This window comes from Pseudorca crassidens, chromosome 4, assembly GCF_039906515.1.
Source record: "Pseudorca crassidens isolate mPseCra1 chromosome 4, mPseCra1.hap1, whole genome shotgun sequence".
Taxonomy (NCBI): domain Eukaryota; kingdom Metazoa; phylum Chordata; class Mammalia; order Artiodactyla; family Delphinidae; genus Pseudorca; species Pseudorca crassidens.
In genome coordinates, this window is record NC_090299.1 from 137,308,444 (window position 1) to 137,328,493 (window position 20,050).

The 20,050-nt window shown below is 41.7% G+C and overlaps 1 protein-coding gene across 1 annotated transcript in view; it reads right to left on the minus strand.

The window, feature by feature from the left end:
• The window catches only part of DAPP1 (dual adaptor of phosphotyrosine and 3-phosphoinositides 1), a 58,344-nt gene that overhangs the window by 7,883 nt on the left and 30,411 nt on the right, over positions 1-20,050 (minus strand). The window contains exon 4 of the mRNA XM_067736881.1: positions 14,308-14,438. Within this exon, the coding sequence (XP_067592982.1) occupies positions 14,308-14,438 (131 nt within the window). The remainder of the gene's footprint in view (positions 1-14,307; positions 14,439-20,050) is intronic.

Here is a 20,050-nt window from a genome sequence, read left to right on the forward strand (position 1 = left end):
TGTTATGTTCTAATATAATGTCATAATATATCTTATATTAGTAAGAAAAAAATGAATAAAAACTGGGAAATGACTTGTTGATGTCAATGTTTTTTTCCTGGGAGTTTCCCTGAGGGGAATTCTCCCTACCAAATAAAAAGAGGAGCAACAAAGAGAGTGAAAACTAGAAATAATATATGACCACTTCCTCTACAGTTCTATGGCATTTAAGTAAGGATGAACTTCCCAGGCGTTCATTTAAATAATGCTAAATAATATTGGAGAATTTGATATCAAATAATCAGCTTGATTTATTTTGACACTAAACAAAACTGAACTGACTGAATTGAGTTTGGGTATTATATTATGGAAATAGAAAAAAGTTAACATTTTGGATAATTGAGTCTGCAGAGGCAAAATAATTAAGGGTAAATTGTTTCATAGAAGAGTCTGATAGAATTATTTACTAAAATCTTACTAAGGGATATGCTATTCACTCCATCTTACCTCCATCCAAACAATATATTATAAGTCTAGTATCTTTCTAAGGTTTTGATAGATAAATAGAAGTTTGCAGAGAAAGAAGCTGAGAATACCAACTTTATTCATGGCCTCAGGAGGTAAGAAAGGAAACAACTATACAGCAGATTTATGTTTTTAAAAATATATGATCTGTAATAAGAAAGATGTTTATAATAGCCCCAAATTGGAAACAACCTAAATATTTAAAAAATAAAGCATTAGCCTGCCTACGCTTCTTTCTACCTGCCTCCCTACCTGCCCTAAATTTAGTCCAAAACCATCAGGTGGGATGAAGCAAGGCAGGCATTAGTGTGAGTGTGTGCAGGGCACTGGTGCACCTTAGCACAGGGTGGAGTCAAATCAGGGAACAGAGGGCATCTGTGGGGACAATGGTGGGGTGGCAGCTCGGTGACAGGCGTTGAAGCCTGGCAGGGTGAGGAGGGCTTCCACCCCAGATGCGTGGAGGTGCCGGCCAGGGCACAGTTTCAGAGCCAAGTCAGGCTATGTGGGCATCTGCGGTAGGGGAGGGAGTGAAAGTAGACAGGCAGTGGGGTTCCTGCCTGGCTGCAATTGGAGGTTGATTACATTTGACTGATCAACAAGTAAGTGAATGTATTGAAGATAATGGAATCCATGTTCCTCACTGTGGGGAAAGAGACTTACAACTATGAAAAGTGAAGAAATTAAAATAAGCCTTGTGGGGCTTCCCTGGTGGCGCAGTGGTTGAGAGTCCGCCTGCCGATACAGGGGCCACGGGTTCATGCCCCGGTCCGGGAAGATCCCACATGCCGCGGAGCGGCTGGGCCCGTGATCCATGGCCACTGAGCCTGCGCGTCCGGAGCCTGTGCTCCGCAACGGGGGAGGCCACAGCGGTGAGAGGCCTGCGTACCGCAAAAAAAAAAAAAAAAGCCTTGTGGAACTGGAGTAGGATTGGCGGTATGGGTGCAAACCCATGGTTAGATGATAGATAGATAGATAGAAATTTAGATAGATAGAACTAGAAAGAAATACAGACAGCAATATAGGTAAGTGTATACATGTATAGACATACATATTTTCCCTAGCTCTGTTCGCAGAGTGGGCTGGGAGAGTGACATTCTGCTAATAATGCAATTGTAGCAACCAGATCTGGATTTCTAAAGTACTACTCTCCAGAAATAGCTAATTGTAGAGCTGGATACAAGAAAAGTACAAGATAAGCCTGGAACACTTTGCTGTACCAGAAATTAAGAAAATTCTCAAAGAATTATGAGGTTGTATGGATACAAAAAGTCATGTGGAAATAGCTCTTACTGGCCAAAACTGGGGAAATTTGAGGGATGAAAATAAATAATAATAGTCATGATTAGAACCCATAATATAAAAACAATTGGATAAATTCAAAGAATAAAAAGCTTTTCTTTTCAGTAGAATGACAGTCAATAAATGTAAAAGAAATAAGACAACCACAGAATCACCACTTGGCAACAATCACAGTAATAATTAAAGCAGCCAAGAAACATCAATGGATGATAAAATTGGTGGATGCAAGTTTAATGAGGAACAGGACACCTACTTAGTCTCAAATAATCTCCCCCCAAAATATTTATTAATGACAAAGGGAATAAGGTGACTTCAGAGTGAAGAAACCTGGCAGACACCGATTAATCAAGTCATCAAACACACTGGAATAAGACAAACTGAAATCGTGTTCCACTTGACAGGATGCAGTGAGACATGCAGAGCATCACTTTTGTGGTATTTCTACCAAGAAATGCAAAACCCGAATCTAATCACAAGGTTACAGCTGATAAGTTAAAGTTGGGGAACAGTTCTCAAAATAATTAGCCTTTAATATTCAGAAGTGTCAAAGTCACAATATCAAGGAAAAACTGAGGAAGCGTTCCAGAGTGAAGAATACTCAAGAGGCAGGACAAATAAAAGCAACTTGTGATCTTGGATTGGATCCTTTTGCTCTAAAGGGCCTTATTGGGAAAACTGGTGACGCCTAAATGAGATCTGTGGATGGGACCATGGTGCTGTATCAATGTGAGTTTCCTCATTTGAATGGCTCCGTGTGGTCATGAGGCAAATGTCCTTGTGTGTAGGGAATACACGCTGAAGTACTGGGGTGATGGCATCATGCAGGCAATTTACTTTCTTTATATTGTTCTTTCAATTTTTCTATAACTTTGCAGTTATTGAAAATAAAAAAATAGCATGTAAAATATAATAGAGAATTAACAAAATAAATTATGATATATCCAAATAATGAAATGTTAAGGAATTTGTTTTAATGATGTTTTAGAAGACTATGTAGTGACGTGGAAGATGTTCACAATATATAATTAATTAAACAAGCATATTATAACTCTACAATGAAGAGTGGGGGAAGACGCCATAATGAAACTGGTTAGTCAATGTTGTCTTAATATTGTTGACAATTCTGTAAAGTTCCTTTTTATGAATACTTCTATTTAAGCCATTTTACCTTTGTTTTGAAATCCTTCCCATTTAAGGAGAAAATGTGACACTTGCTGAAAAGCTTGTAAGAAAACCTCTCTTCTGCCACCCCCTTTTTTTCCTTTTAAACCTTCTTTAAATGACAAATCTTCTAGGTTATTAAGGTTGTGAGTTTTTATTTTTGTTTGTTTTTAATGAGCATTTGTCTTTTAGAATAGGATTGGGTGATAATGTTTAAATGGACAAAACCAAACATGACTTTGTGCAGTCAACAAAATATATATATTTATTCAAGAAAAAGACTAGGATAGACACCAAAACTGTGAGAAGAGGTTCAAAGACAGAATACTGGAAAGGCCAGCATGCAAGGGAGGTGTCTAAGAAGAGGAACTGTAAAATGTGCTGAAAAGATAACATAATAAAGACAGAAAGAGGTTGCAGGAGCAAAGGAAACAGAATTTTTAGAGGAAGAGAGTTCTTAAAAATGTCAAATACCACAAAAGGGAAGCTAAGGAAGCTAATGAGCTAACGTTTGAGATAGGCTCTGGTCTATGTCAAGCACTTGACGTATATTACCTCCCGTAAACTCTACTAACAAAACTAACTGGTGGTTTGCAGTCCCCAGGTCCAAAACTACACCTCTTTCCCATCCCCCATTCCTCCGCAATCTCAGCCATCTCAGTAAACAGCAGTATTTACTCCGTTGCTCTTTCCTTCACACACTACATTCAATCCATCAGTAAGTCTTGTTTCTTCTACATTTGAAACACATCGTGAAGCTGACCAGGCTTCATGGCTTCCTCCTGTTCTAACTACTATTCTTATTCCCCTCTCTGGTTTCAACTACCACGGTCTCTCACCGGGACGGTTGTCACAGCCTCCTAACTGGTCTCCTTGCCTCCAACTTTTCCCCGACTCCATTTTCAACTTAGTAGTGAAAACTATCTTTTTAAAAATTTTAAAACTTAAACAAATTTTGTAACTCAAACTCCCATGATTTATTTTATCAACGCTTAGAAAAAAAATTAATTCTCTACTTTATCCTACAAGACCTTTCATGTTGTGTAAGGAAAGGACAATTAGCATTTTGGGTAATTCTTCATCATGTGTTGTGGGATATTTAGCCTCCATGACCCCTGCCCATTGTTGGACAATTCTCCAGGGGTCTCTTGTGTTTCTCCATGTCTTACGAGCAAGGCACCGATAGCCCTTTGTCCCACACCAATTTTTAAAGCATATTTGTATAGCAGACAGCCTGAAAAGGTAGAAATAGCGCTCCCTTCAGAGGAAAAGACAGACATGCAGAAGCCTTTTGTGTCTTTCAACATCTGTGAAACTGTGGCAGGTGAACTTGTTAACTGGCAAGAAGGGTAAAGTCCCAGACCCTTCACAGCTCCAGACACCCACTAATGTTGGCAGTGCTCCAGAGCATGTGACAACTGAAATGCTCATAAATTTCCAAACACTCAGCTGGGTGGCACTGCGCTTTGAGAACTCCATTGGCTACATGATCTGACCCCTCATCACCCCAATAATCTCATCTCCTACCACTTTCCCTCTAGCTCACTCCATGCCAGTTGCTAGATCTTCTTACTAGTCTTTAAACGGCCTCAATTTAGTTCCCACCTCGAGGCTTTTGTCCTGATCTCTGCCTGCAACGCTCTTCTACATCCTGACCTGAGTCATTCCTTCCCTTCTGTGAAGCCTCTGCTCTAATGTCACCTCCTCCTAGAGGCCTCCCTTGCTTCCCTCTCCTACCCTTATCCTACTTTTTCTTTTTACGACCTATTAGTATCTGGGTTTATAATATTCTGTTGATGATTGTCTGTGTTCCCCCTACTACAGTGTGAGCTCAGTGAGGGCAGAACCTTTGCCTAATTTATTCCCAACTCTCCAGTGCTTAAAACAGTCCTGGGTGCACTGTAGGCACTTTTAAAAAAGTTTGTTAAATAAATGAATCAGTTAAATTTCATCCTATCTCAGAAGCCCGATCCTATGTTGTGTATAAAATATATAAATTGTAATTTCCCCAAATGTGGTTGCCAAAGGATGGTAAACAGTTTTGCAGAAACATCTACATTTCTGGGCAATAAGACACCTAGTTTCATTTTCACTTCAAGCAAGTTCTTTTTCCTGTAAATAGCACTTAATCCTCTTCCTCCACTGCCAGAGCTTGTGCAAGAACCCCATCCCCAAAGGAGCTCTCAGGTTGGGGTGGAGGGGCAGTATCATATGTGCATGGGAGTAATCAATCAAGGCTGTGAACTCTTGTGCTCAGCAAGGGACAAGAGCTTCTAATCAGACTAGAACTGGTTCCCCAGCAGGCTGGTCCAGTTATCAATCATTCCTTAGTGAGGAATAGTGTGACTGCAAAATCCACTAGAAAACCTTTATAGTTTGCTGTCTATATCAATACACAATAAATTCATGGACCTCTCATTATACAGTGTGAGTGCAGACATTTTCAACTATCCACTCATCACTGTTTTAAAAACTCCATTATACAGAACCTTTTGTGTATATTCATATTTGAATACTTGGGCAGGTGAATCCATCTGATACCTCGAGCGAGCAAAGAAGGTAAGCAATAAGGCTTGCAGAATTTGATCTCAAGAGGGCTGTATCTACCTAAGTATGCTGTGTTTCATTCTTACACCAGCTCCACAAATTAGGTCTTATCTGCATTTTACTGTTGAAAAATGATGCACGTAGTAGGGTATGGTTCGATTGACCTTGAGTGGAGATCTTTAGGGCAAGGTAACAGATGAGAATGTAAACTTTAACTGAGAGTACAAATGAAAACGCTGTTAAAGTGATCGGGGGTGGGGTAAGGATCGTAAAGAGGAAGGTTAGGAAGGGTCCCGTCGACGGGAAAACAAAGAATTGGTTAGAGGGTAGATCTTAATGTGTTCTTTGGTCTGTTTTGACGTGAGACTATTTATTGTCTTGCTTTCCTAAATTTCTCTAGTTCTGAGGTCTTATACTTGCCCTTCTAACTCTAACAAAGCTAAAACATCTTTCTCAACCCATTTCCAGAATTTTTATTTTTGAGTAGATGTAGCATAGTAACAATGTAATATGTCGTGAACCTGGCTAGGCTATAAAGCTATGAAGACAGGCGATGATTCCTGTCCCGGGAAGTGTCAGGCTCCTGGAGAGGGCAGACAGCGTGCAGGTAGTCAGCCCCTAGTATGATGATTCCAGGATAAAGGTGAGCCCAGGGTGCACAGAGGAGGGGCATTTTAGAGGAAGCTAAGAGGGATCCAAGAAGGCTTCCTGGAAGAGGCTGATCCCGGATGCAAGTCTGTAAGGATGAGGGGACACTAGCAGTGTTGGCAGCATTTCTGATGCAGGGAGGGGAAGAGGAGAACAGTTGTGGAGAGAGGTGGGGTCCATAGCCTGAGTGTAGGAGGAGCATGAGGTCAGGCCAGAGGGGTGAGCAGGTTCCAGGCGGATGAAGACAGTGGGCACCACCGAAGGATGTTAAGCAGGGAGGTCACATGGTAAGTCTACTTCTTAGGAGAGATGTCTCTGCTGGCGGGGTTGAGAAAGTACCGCAAAGACAAAAAGGTCACGCGTGTTTTAACGTAATTTGTAACTGAACATCTTCAAGCATCATGGTTGCTGTCTAGAACTAGGTCTTGAGATTTCATTTGGGTGTTGTCCCCTTTATCATCGGCACACATCCAGATGTCTTATACCAGAGCATGTAGCCAACGAGAAAGAGGGAAAGAATAGGGGAGTGCTGCGCATGATGAAGGGAAAAGTGTGCTGGAGAAGAATCTTTGCAGGGTCACAGCTCCCAGAACAAACATAAACGGACTGAGGAGAACAATGAAAGTCCCAGTTACACTGAAACTGAACAGTGGCTCACACGTTGCAAAGAAACGCAAGTGTCTTCTGTCCGTATCCTTCATTCAGTGAAGGAAGAAAAGGCCAGGAAAAAATAACATCCTGAGAGATTGCGGCCAAGGTGGAGAATCTTTTTCTTCCATAGAAGGTTGAAATGTAAAAGAAGATTTTTCTATTCTTAATTTAAGAAATTTGTAGAATAACAGTTTAGCCAACTGTGTGACCATAAAGATCTCTGGCCCATTCTACCACGAACTTCTTTGGTGAAGTAAGGCCGGGATTTAAGCGCCATTTCCGAAGTCTTTAAAATCCTATCACTGAAGGGAGACCTTCAAGATGGTGAAAGGTAAGACGTGGAGATCACCTTCCTCCCCACAAATACATCAGAAATACATCTACACGTGGAACAGCTTCTACAGAACACCTACTGAACGCTGGCAGAAGACCTCAGACCTCCCAAAAGGCAAGAAACTCCCCCACGTACCTGGGTAGGGCAAAAGAAAAAAGAATAAACAAGAGACAAAAGGATAGGGACGGGACCTGCACCAGTTGGAGGGAGCTGTGAAGGAGGAAAGGTTTCCATGCACTAGAAGCCCCTTTGCGGGCGGAGACTGAGGGTGGCGGAGGGGGAAAGCTTCAAAGCCACGGAGGAGAGCACAGCAACAGGGGTGCGGAGGACGAAGCGGAGAGATTCCCGCACAGAGGATTGGTGCCGACCAGCACTCACCAGCCCGAGAGGCTTGTCTGCTCACCCGCCGGGGCGGGCGGGGCTGGGAGCTGAGACTCGGGCTTCGGTCGGAGCGGAGGGAGAGGACTGGGGTTGGCAGCGTGAACACAGCCTGCAGGGGGTTAGTGCGCCACGGCTAGCCGGGAGGGAGTCCGGGGAAAGGTCTGGAGCTGCCGAAGAGGCAAGAGACCATTGTTTCAGGTGCGCGAGGAGAGGGGATTAAGAGCGTCGCCTAAACAAGCTCCAGAGGCGGGCGCGAGCCGCGGCTAAAAGCGCGGACCCCAGAGACGGGCATGAGACGCTAAGGCTGCTGCTGCGGCCACCAAGAAGCCTGTGTGCGAGGACAGGTCACTATCCACACCCCCATTCCGGGAGCCTGGGCAGCCCTCACTGCCAGGGTCCCGGGATCCAGGGACAACTCCCCCGGGAGAACGCACAGCGCGCCTCAGGCTGGTGCAACGTCACGCCGGCCTCTGACGCCGCAGGCCCGCCCCGCACTCCGTGCCCCTCCCTCCCCCCGGCCTGAGTGAGCCAGAGCCCCCGAATCAGCTGCTCCTTTAACCCCGTCCCGTCTGAGCGAAGAACAGACGCCCTCCGGCGACCTACACGCAGAGGCGGGGCCAAATCCAAAGCTGAGCCCCTGGGAGCTGTGAGAACAAAGAAGAGAAAGGGAAATCTCTCCCAGCAGCCTCAGAAGCAGCGGATTAGAGCTCCACAATCAACTTGATGTACCCTGCATCTGTGGAATACCTGAATAGACAACGAATCGTCCCAAATTGAGGCTGGGGATTTGGGGAGCAAGCATATATATATATTTTTTTCCTTTTTTCTCTTTTTGTGAGTGTGTATGTGTATGCTTCTGTGTGTGATTTTGTCTGTATAGCTTTGCTTTCACCATTTGTCCTAGAGTTCTGTCTGTCTGTTTTTTTGTTTTTGTTTTTTTAGTATAGTTCTTAGCACTTGTTATCATTGGTGTTATCATTGTTATCATTGGTGTTATCATTGGTGTTATCGTTGTTATCATTTGTTTTTTTGTTTGGTTGCTCTCTTCTCTCTTTTTTCTTTTTAATAATTATTTTTTATTTTAATAACTGTATTTTATTGTTTTTTCTTTCTTTATCTCTTTTTCTCACCCCTTTTCTTCTGAGCCATGTGGCTGACAGGGTCTTGGGGCTCCAGCCAGTTGTCAGGCCTGTGCCTCTGAGGTGGGAGAGTGGAGTTCAGGACATTGGTCCACCATAGACCTCCCAGGTCCACATAATGTCAAATGATGAAAGCTCTCCCAGAGATCTCCATCTCAATGCCAAGACCCAGCTCCAATCAGCGACCAGCAAGCTACAGTGCTGAACACCCTATGCCAAACAACTAGCAAGACAGGAACACAACCCCACCCATTAGCAGAGAGGCTGCCTAAAATCATAAAAACGTCACAGATACCCCAAAACACACCACCGGACATGGACCTGCCAACCAGAAAGACAAGATCCAGCCTCATCCACCAGAACACAGGCACCAATCCCCTCTACCAGGAAGGCTACACAACCAACTGAACCAATCTTAGCCACTGGGGGCAGACACCAAAAACAACAGGAACTATGAACCTGCAGCCTGCGAAAAGGACATGCCAAACACAGTAACTTAAGCAAAATGAGAAGACACAGGAACACACAGCAGATGAAGGAGCAAGATAAAAACCCACCAAACCAAACAAATGAAGAGGAAATAGGCAGTCTACCTGAAAAAGAATTCAGAGTAATGATAGTAAAGATGATCCAAAATCTTGGAAATAGAATGGAGAAAATGCAAGAAACATTTAACAAGGACCTAGAAGAACTAAAGAGCAAACAAACAATGATGAACAACACAATAAATGAGATTAAAAATTCTCAAGAAGGACTCAATAGCAGAATAACTGAGGCAGAAGAACGGATAAGTGACCTGGAACATAAAATAGTGCAAATAACTACTGCAGAGAAGAATAAAGAAAAAAGAATGAAAAGAATTGAGGACAGTCTCAGAGACCTCTGGGACAACATTAAATGCACCAACATTCGAATTATAGGGGTCCCAGAAGAAGAAGAGAAAAAGAAAGGAACTGAGAAAATATTTGAAGAGATTATAGTTGAAAACTTCCCTAATATGGGGAAGGAAATAGTCAATCAAGTCTAGGAAGCACAGAGTCCATACAGGATAAATATGAGGAGAAATACGCCAAGATACATATTAGTCAAACTATCAAAAATTAAATACAAAGAAAAAATATTAAAAGCAGCAAGGGAAAAACAATAAATAACATACAAGGGAATCCCCATAAGGTTAACAGCTGATCTTTCAGCAGAAACTCTGCAAGCCAGAAGGGAGTGGCAGGACATATTTAAAGGGATGAAAGGGGAAAACCTAAAACCAATATTACTATACCCAGCAAGGATTTCATTCAAATTCGACAGAGAAATTAAAACCTTTACAGACAAGCAAAAGCTAAGAGAATTCACCACCACCAAACTAGCTTTACAACAAACGCTAAAGGAACTTCTCCAGGCAGGAAACACAAGAGAAAGAAAGGACCTACAATAACAAACCCAAAACAATTAAGAAAATGGTAATAGAAACATACATATCAATAATTACCTTAAATGTAAATGGATTAAATGCTCCAACCAAAAGACATACACTGGCTGAATGGATACAAAAACAAGATCCATATATATGCTATCTACAAGAAACCCACTTCAGACCAAGGGACTCAAACAGACTGAAAGTGAGGGCATGGAAAAAGATATTACATGCAAATGGAAATCAAAAGAAAGCTGGAGTAGCTATTCTTATAAAGTCACACAAAATAGACTTTAAAATAAAGACTATTAAAAGAGACAAAGAAGGACACTACATAATGATCAAGGGATCAATCCAAGAAGAAGATATAACCATTGTAAATATTTATGCACCCAACATAGGAGTACCTCAGTACTTAAGGCTAATGTTAACAGCCATAAGAGGGGAAATCGACAATAACACAATCATAGTAGGGACTTTAACACCCCACTTTCACCAATGGACAGATCATCCAAAATGAAAATAAATAAGGAAAAACAAGCTTTAAATGATACATTAAACAAGATGGACTTAATTGATATTTATAGGACATTCCATCCAAAAACAACAGAATACACATTCTTCTCAAGTGTTCATGGAACATTCTCCAGGATACATCAGATTTTGGGTTACAAATCAAACCTTTGTAAATTTAAGAAAATTGAAATCGTATCAAGTATCTTTTCCAATCACAATGCTAAGAGACTAGATATCAGTTACAGGAAAAAAATGTGTAAAAATACAACCACATGGAGGCTAAACAGTACACTACTTAATAACCAAGAGATCACTGAAGAAATCAAAGAGGAAATCAAAAAATACCTAGAAACAAATGACAATGAAAACGCAACAACCCAAAACCTATGGGATGCAGCAAGAGCAGTTCTAAGAGGGAAGCTTATAGCAATACAATCCTACCTCAAGAAACATCTCAAATAAACGATGTAACCTTACACCTAAAGCAATTAGAGAAACAAGAACAAAAAAACCCCACAGTTAGCAGAAAGAAAGAAATCATAAAGATCAGATCAGAACTAAATGAAAAAGAAATGAAGGAAACAACAGCAAAGATCAATAAAACTAAAAGCTGGTTCTTTGAGAAGATAAACAAAATTGATAAACCACTAGCCAGACTCATGAAGAAAAAAAGGGAGAAGACTCAAATCAATAGAATTAGAAATGAAAAAGGAGAAGTAACAACTGAAACTGCAGAAACACAAAGGATCATGAGAGATTACTACTGTATGCCAATAAAATGGACAACGTGGAAGAAATGGAAAACTCTTAGAAAAGCACAACCTTCCAAGACTGAACCAGGAAGAAATAGCAAATATGAACAAACCAATCACAAGTACTGAAATTGAAACTGTGATTTAAAATCTTCCTACAAACAAAAGCCTAGGACCAGATGGCTTCTCAGGCGAATTCTATCAAACATTTAGAGAAGAGGTAACACTTATCCTTCTCAAACTCTTACAAAATATAGCAGAGGGAAGAACACTCCTAAACTCATTCTACGAGGCCACCATCACCCTGATACCAAAACCAGACAAAGATGTCGAAAGAAAGAAAACTTCAAGCCAATATCACTGATGAACATAGATGCAAAAATCCTCAACAAAATACTAGCAAACAGAATCCAACAGCATATTAAATGGATCATACACCATGATCAAGTGGGGTTTATCCCAGGAATGCAACGATTCTTCAATATACACAAATCAATCAATGTGATACACCATATTAACAAATTGAAGGACAAAACCATATGATCATCTCAATATATGCAGAGAAAGCTTTTGACAAAATTCAACACCCATTTATGATAAAAATCCTGCAGAAAGTAGGCATAGAGGGAACTATCCTCAACATAATAAAGGCCATATATGACAAACCCACAACCAACATCTTTCTCAATGGTGAAAAACTGAAACCATTTCCAGTAAGATCAGGAACAAGACAAGGTTTCCCACTCTCACCACTCTTATTCAACAGAGTTTTGGAAGTTTTAGCCACAGCAGAGTAGAAAAAGAAATAAAAGGAATCCAAATCAGAAAAGAAGAAGTAAAGCTGTCACTGTTTGCAGATGACATGATACTATATATAGAGAATCCTAAAGATGCTACCAGGAAACCACTAGAGCTAATCAATGAATTCAGTAAAGTAGCAGGATACAAAATTAATGCACAGAAATCTCTGGCACTCCTATATACTAATGATGAAAAATCTGAAAGAGAAATTAAGGAAACAGTCCCTTTTACCACTGCAACGAAAAGAATAAAATACCTAGGAATAAACCTAGCTAAGGAGACAAAAGACCTGTATGCAGAAAATTATAAGACACTGTTGAAAGAAATTAAAGATGATACAAACAGATGGAGAGATATACCATATTCTTGGATTGGAAGAATCAACATTGTGGAAATGACTCTACTACCCAAAGCAATCTACAGATTCAATGCAATCCCTATCAAACTACCAATGGCATTTTTCACAGAATTAGAACAAAAAATTTCACAATTTATATGGAAACACAAGAGACCCTGAATAGCCAAAGCAACCTTGAGAAAGAAAAACAGAGCTGCAGGAATCAGGCTCCCTGACTTCAGAGTCTACTATAAGTTACAGTAATCAAGACAGTATGGTACTGGCACAAAAAAAGAAAGATAGATCAATGGAACAGGATAGAAAGCCCAGAGATAAACCCACGCACATATGGTCACCTTATCTTTGATAAAGGAGGCAAGAATATACAATGGAGAAAAGACAGCCTCTTCAATAAGTGGTGCTGGGAAAACTGGACAGCTACATATAAAAGAATGAAATTAGAACCCTCCCTAACACCATGCACAAAAATAAAGTCAAAATGGATTAAAGACCTATTGGCTTCCCTTGTGGCGCAGTGGTTGAGAGTCCGCCTGCCGATGCGGGGGACACGGGTTCGTGCCCTGGTCCAGGAAGATTCCACATGCCGCGGAGCGGCTGGGCCCGTGACCCATGGCCACTGAGCCTGCGCGTCCGGAGCCTGTGCTTCGCAGCGGGAGAGGCCGCGGCAGTGAGAGGCCCGCGTACCGCAAAAAGAAAAAAAAAAAAACAACCTACAATGAGGTATCACCTCACACCGGTCAGAATGGCCATCATCAAAAAATCTACAAACAGTAAATTCTGGAGAGGGTGTGGAGAAAAGGGAACCCTCTTGCATTGTTGGTGGGAATGTAAATTGATACAGCCACTATGGAGAACAGTATGGAGGTTCCTTAGAAAACTAAAAATAGAACTACCATACGACCCAGCAATCGCACTACTGGGCATGTACCCTGAGAAAACCATAATTCAAAAAGTCATGTACCACTATGTTCATTGCAGCTCTATTTACTATTAGCCAGGACATGGAAGCAACCTAAGTGTCCATTGACAGATGAATGGATAAAGAAGATGTGGCACATATATACAATGGAGTATTACTCAGCCATAAAAGAAACAAAACTGAGTTATTTGTAGTGAGGTGGATGGACCTAGAGTCTGTCATACAGAGTGAAGTAAGTCAGAAAGAGAAAAACAAATAATGTATGCTAACACATATATATGGAGTCCAAAAAAAAAACAGTGGTTATGAAAACCTAGGGTCAGGACAGGAATAAAGACACAGACGTAGAGAATGGTCTTGAGGGCACGGGGAGCTGGGACGAAGGGTAAGCTGGGACGAAGTGAGAGAGTGGCATGGACATATATACACTAGCAAATGAAAATAGCTAGTGGGAAGCAGCTGCATAACACAGGGAGATCAGTTCGGTGCTTTGTGACCACCTAAAGGGGAGGGATAAGGAAGGTGGGAGGGAGATGCAAGAGGGAGGGGATATGGGGATATATGTATACGTATAGCTGATTCACTTTGTTATAAAGCAGAAACTAACACACCATTGTAAAGCAATTATACTCCAATAAAGATGTTAAAAAAAAAATCCTATCACTATCGCATTGTAATTTTTTACAATTTACCCTGGACCGGATGAACTGAGTCATAGGCTTCGAACCTTTCCTTTCGAAGGAACCTTTCCTTTCCCTTCCTTCGAAACTTTCCAGCTTTTATATCCCAAGTTAGAACTCTTATGTGAACAAATGTATTTTTAAAAGTGTGTAACTGTTACCGCTTTTAGACAGTGAGCCCTGTGGGTAGATTGACGGCCACTTACAGAAGGGGCAGTGGGCACGAGGTCGTTTTCTGTTCTTCCCGTCTGCATTGCTGTGTGAACCCGGACGGATTCATAAATGGATGGTTCTTCCACTTTTCTTGGATAGGGATGTTTCAGAACAATCAGTGTGCCTGAATGAAGACAAAAAACCATAAGTAGAATCCCCAGAAATAAGGTCCCAATGCTAACAACTGGATAACTGTGGCTGAATTGTAAAGTCTCTTGTTTTTTCATGGATTCACTTACTCATGTTCTCAACATGTATCTAGTACGAACTACATGCCAGGCACTTAAGCCAGTCGCTGGAGTTACATAGCGGGATGAGACGATATCTGGCCTCCTCGTGCTGGGACAGAGCCAGCAATGAACATAGTCATTTAACTGAACGGGGTGATGAGACCAACGTTGGCCACGTGAACCAAGCATGCTGGGAGCCTATGTGGTAACTGTGCTTTTTAGGTGAGATGTCACTGGTGGCAGGGTAGAAGAAGTACCACAGAGACAAAAAGATCATGCATAAGAAGGGCCTTTCTATGGAATGCTTCAGAAACTCTTTCCTAGGGGAGGCAACACGGTTCTAGACCTTAAAGCTGTAACTGGAGGTTTTCCAGGTGGGCTTTACAAAAGCCATGCAAACAAAACAAATCAAATACTCTGGGTATAGGAGGATTTATTCCATTGCCCTACTTCTCACTGGTTTCAGAACAACTTGCAACAAATCAGTGGACCTGAAAAACATGAACTCGTAGCATTTTCCGTAGTATCTCCTACCACCCAATAAACACTGGAGGAAATGAAATCTTTGCTTTTCTTTAGTGAACATGAAGTAAATAGGCTGGGGCTCCTGTGTGATTACCTTCAATTCCATCTGGAGGAGGGGAGTCCCGGCAGAAAAACGGTCCCCCCAGGCGCCAGGCACTGGGGGCTTCGGCGAGTCAGAGGGCTGAGCGCTTTCAGCTCAACATTGATATTTCCCCCTTCTGCATCCTTCCCTTTCCCCAGTCAATCAGTCAGTCAGAAATTAGAAACTGACTACAAAAAGACTAAGTTAAGGGTTTTCTTCCCTTTGCTATGGCTTCTTGCTTTTTAAATTTCACTCGGGTCTTTTATAGGGCAGACCCAGACACTGGGGGAGATGCAAAGAATTCAGTAATTCATTCAACAAATATTTACTGAGCTCTACTAAGTGCCAGGCACTTGTCTAGGCCCTGGAGATACAGCAACAGACAAAGGAGATGTAGCGTCTGCTCTCATGGCAGGGGAGACAGAAAAATATTTGAACAAAAGAATATGTCAAGTGAGAGAATCGTTATGAAAACCCTAACAGAGCAATGTAAAGGAACAGAGAGCGAAAAGAGGGTTTGGGGAGGGCGGTATTTATATCAGGTCAGGGAAGCCTTCTTTGACAGGGTGACAGAAAGCTCATAGAAAGTATAGACCTTGAATTGCAGTAAGAAAGAGACAAGGAGGAAAGGAAAATACCTCCTCTGCAGTTAAAAAGCCCTTAATAATAACGATAAACCTACAAACAAAGCAAAACCTTTCTATGAGGCTTGAGTACATACAATGGACTGACTGCAAAACCAGAGCCGTGCCTTCTGATATCTCTCTGTACCCAATTCACCTCAGGAACCCTGGGAACGCAGTGAAGAATGGCTCTTGCAGTTACGAGAAGCTCCAGTACTGTTCATGCACCTTGTCTGTACTCCCTTTTGTCAATGTGATTCTTTCATGAGAACAGATCCAGTCATATCAGGACAAGGGGCCAGTTACAGGTTTACAGTCATAATGAAAGCAGCAACACCTAAATCAAGAGCAGCCGTTATGCAGGCTCAGGGGCATTGTGGATGCACCTGTGACACGGCAGATGCTTGGTGAATTGGGGGCTGGCTTCTAAGTGACCTACCCCAGAGAAACACCTCCTGGCAGCCACCTAGGCATCATGGAAGGAGCAACCATGGCCACTCAGCACCTGTGGACTTTGGACATTCTATCACAAGCTTCTGTTTCTTCCTCTGACAAGTGAGCATAATTATGCTTTCTTCGTGAAGCTGCTTTAAGCACCAAATAAAGAAGTGTTTGTGAAAGGATTATAACAATGTTTGATGTTGTCATGCTTTGATATAGAGTATTTTTAAATCCTTGAGTGAAATTCCAATGAGTGCCCTCTTTGGGTGTGGATTTTAAAATGAGAAAGATCTAAGGGTAACGATGTGCTAAGAATAAAAATGGCAGTAGTTTAGTAGGCACTGACGACATAGCACTAAGACAAACAGGTGCCTCTTAAACATTTCATCTGACAGTGGAGGAGAGGGGGACGGGAGCTCAGGGCTCAAAGCAGCTCACAAATAAGAAAAAAATGCGAAATCTTGTGCTTCATCTTCAAAGTTGATGCTAAATTATCATCCTTTTCCATATGCTTAATATGAAAATAAGATTTAAAATGATGCCCAAGGAAGATGCACCTGGTCAATCCTCTGTCCTTTTGCATAGAACCAAGCACACCCCAGGTATATGCCTACCTATACAGGTTTCCTACTGCAGCTGTAACAAATCGTCACAAGCGTAGTGACTTAAAATAACTCAAATTTATTATCCTACAGTTCTGGAGGTCGGAAGTCTGAAATGGGTCTCACTAAAGTGAAAGTATCAGCAGGGCTGCTTTCCTCTTGGAGGCTCTAAGGGACAGTCCATTCCCTTGCCTTTTCTAGCGTCTGGAGGCTGCCTGCATTCCTTGACTGGTGGCCCCATTCCTCCATCTTTAAAGCCAGCAACGGTGGGTCAAGTCCTTCTGATGCTGCTATCTCTCCAGTTCTCCCTCTTCTACCTCCATCTTATAAGGACCCTTGTGATTACTCCTGATTATTCAGGATAATCTCCCCATCTCAAAGTCAGCTAATTAGTAGCCTTAATTCTATCAGCAAACTTAATTCCCTCTTGCCATGTAACGTAACATTCACATTTCTGGGGATGGATGTGAATGCTTTTGGGGGGGTCATTACCCTGCTTACCACGGTATCAGTTTCTGGGAGGTAAGCATAGCCATAGGGGCCCGTTGTGCTGCAGTGTAAGGATCTCTGGGCCAGGGTTGCTGCCTGAGCCTGCAGTGCCGTAATCACTTGGTACTGTAAAGCCATTGCCTTTCCAACACGTGCATTTCCAAGCCCTGTGAGTCCCTTCGGAGCAGGTATGGTGCCAAATTTATCTTTGTAGCCCTACCTCCTGATAGAGTTTCTGACGTAGGGAAGGTTTGATGAGTGAATGGATGAATGAATGCCACAGTAATTCACATTTAAGGCAGGGAAGAGCCTGAGATGAACCAGGCTCTTCCAGGTCCATGATTACCCTGGTCTGGGGCAAGGACAGGACAGGACAACAACTCCACATTCGGCTCTCCAAATCTCCATTGTGGGGACCCAAATTCCATTTTGAAACTTCCTCTGAAGTTTAACCAATGAAGAGCTAAGCTAAGGTAAATGCTATTGAGTCAACCAGGAAAGCAGAATTGACCATAGATAGATATTAACTAGTAAGACCATGAATGAGGCTAGATTGAATGGTGGAATGAAGAAAATGACAAACTACTTATAAAATGATAACTCCAGGACTTCCCTGGTGGTCCAGTGGTTAAGACTCTGCGCTTCCAATGCAGGGGACATGGGTTCGATCCCAGGGTGGGGAACTTTTGCATGCCACATGGTGCAGCCGAAAATAAATAAATAAATGAATAAAATAACTTCCACTGATAAAAGTATGGCCTCTTGAGAAACAGGTCTCCTTAGCCAACTATTCTGCCCAAGGAAGGGCCAATATATGGACTTCTCGGCATGGCTGCTAGCCTTACAATGATCTCCCCTTTTGTAGAAATCGTTCCATCCCCTTACACAGAAGTAGACCCCAAAGACCCTGGCCCTCCTCCACAAACACCTAACCTGGACACACTCGTTGGACCAACCCAGGGATCTGCTTAGTCACTTCTCCGGGAAAAAGGTCCACTAACTTCAGTTTCTAAGTTCATGAAGAAGACTTGTTTCCTGCCTTTGACATGAAAGCTGGTTTCAGAAACGCTCAGTGGAGGTACGTTTTTGAGATGATCAGAGCTGGAGGAAGACAGGCATTTCAATTTGCTGAAAGCTACAGAGTTGCCATGATCGCTGGGCTGATTACTTACTGTCTCTCGTGGTTTAGCTTGCCCTTAAATTCTGAGCGGATATATGAATATCCTTCCAAAAAATTCCACTTTTCTTCCTGTATCCTTCTTTTCCTTTTTTTTTTTTTTTTTTAATTCAGCTAGCCAGAGTTACTTTCTGTCATTTGCAGTCAAATGAAACTTATCTAATGTTGCCACCACAGACTCATTATATAAGTTCCACCCAAGGTTCAAGACAGCACGTTGGCTCCATAAGAGAGAACTCTGGGTTAGTGATATTCAGACAAAATTAACCCCAGGACTTGGTTTGAAGATTCAGATAAAAGGCAACAGGAGACAAGGGCTGGTAGAGGGAGAAGAGACACAGATCTGCAAGCACAGGTTGGAATGCTCGCTGTAAGTTTCATTTCAGTTTCTAAACTACATGAAGGAGGAGACTGCTGTTTCCTGCCTTTGACATGAAACCTGGTATCAGAAATGCTTGGCGGAGGTATATTTTTGAAGTGATCACAGCAGGATCGAGGCACGTATTTAAATTTGCTTTGGCTGTACTGTAACTTATAGGACACCTACTCAGTGTGTAATACTTTGAGATTGCATTGAAGGACTCCTTATCTTGTATCCCAGCAGGAATTCAGAAAAAGTGTAAGGGCAGTCTCAAGCCTTAGGCATTGGTTTGATATCTAAAACAGAGAGTAGGGCAGGGCACATAGAGCTCCTAAAAAAAAACCACTTTTGTTTAGAATATTTCTTTTATGCACTAAAGCTAGTATTCAATACTTACTCAGCCAGGTTGCCCACCTAGACTGTAAGATGTTTGAGGGCAAGGATGATACCTGTTTTATCACTGTGTTATCAGTGGCCAGCAATGCCCAGCTCATAGCTGGCACTCAATATGTATTTGTTAATTATGAATTAAATTAAAGTAAGATTATATCCATCCATGTTTTATTATTGCCCTCAGGTTCAGAAAGCAAACTTTCCAACTGGCGTATGCATGGTGGGTTCCTCTATCTCCTCCCACCAATGGGAAGTGACTTTCTAAGGGGGTTTATAAGAATATTTAAGATCTTTCTCTTTGCTACCTTTTCTGCAAATAAACTTGAACTCATCATAAAAGGGGGCTATTAAAACCACATTCGTTTATAGATGAAGGGGTTTTAATATTGGTTTTAATATTAAAAATAGTAAGAGAAGAGAAATATACTGAAGTAGGAAAAGCAGACCAGTTAGCCAGAGAAAAAGAAGAGTCTTAAACCTCCAAGTCAAATCAGGTCACTTTTTTTGGAGCACTTGATTCTACCTTTCAGATGAATGCACTATGGAACTGGCTTAAAATCTGAAGAGAACATTACAAAGATTTGATAAACACTAACCCAATTGTCCCTAAACCAACTCTTCATGATATGCCAAAGAATATACAGCTCTCGCATATAACTATTGGAATGAATTACCATAAAAGGGCTTCGTTAAATAACAGTAATAATAAGTATTTATGCCACGCTAAGAATGATTCTAAATATCTTACATGCCTAATCTCATTCAATCTTCACAGCAAGTCATTAAGATATCAACTATTACCATCAGCTCAGT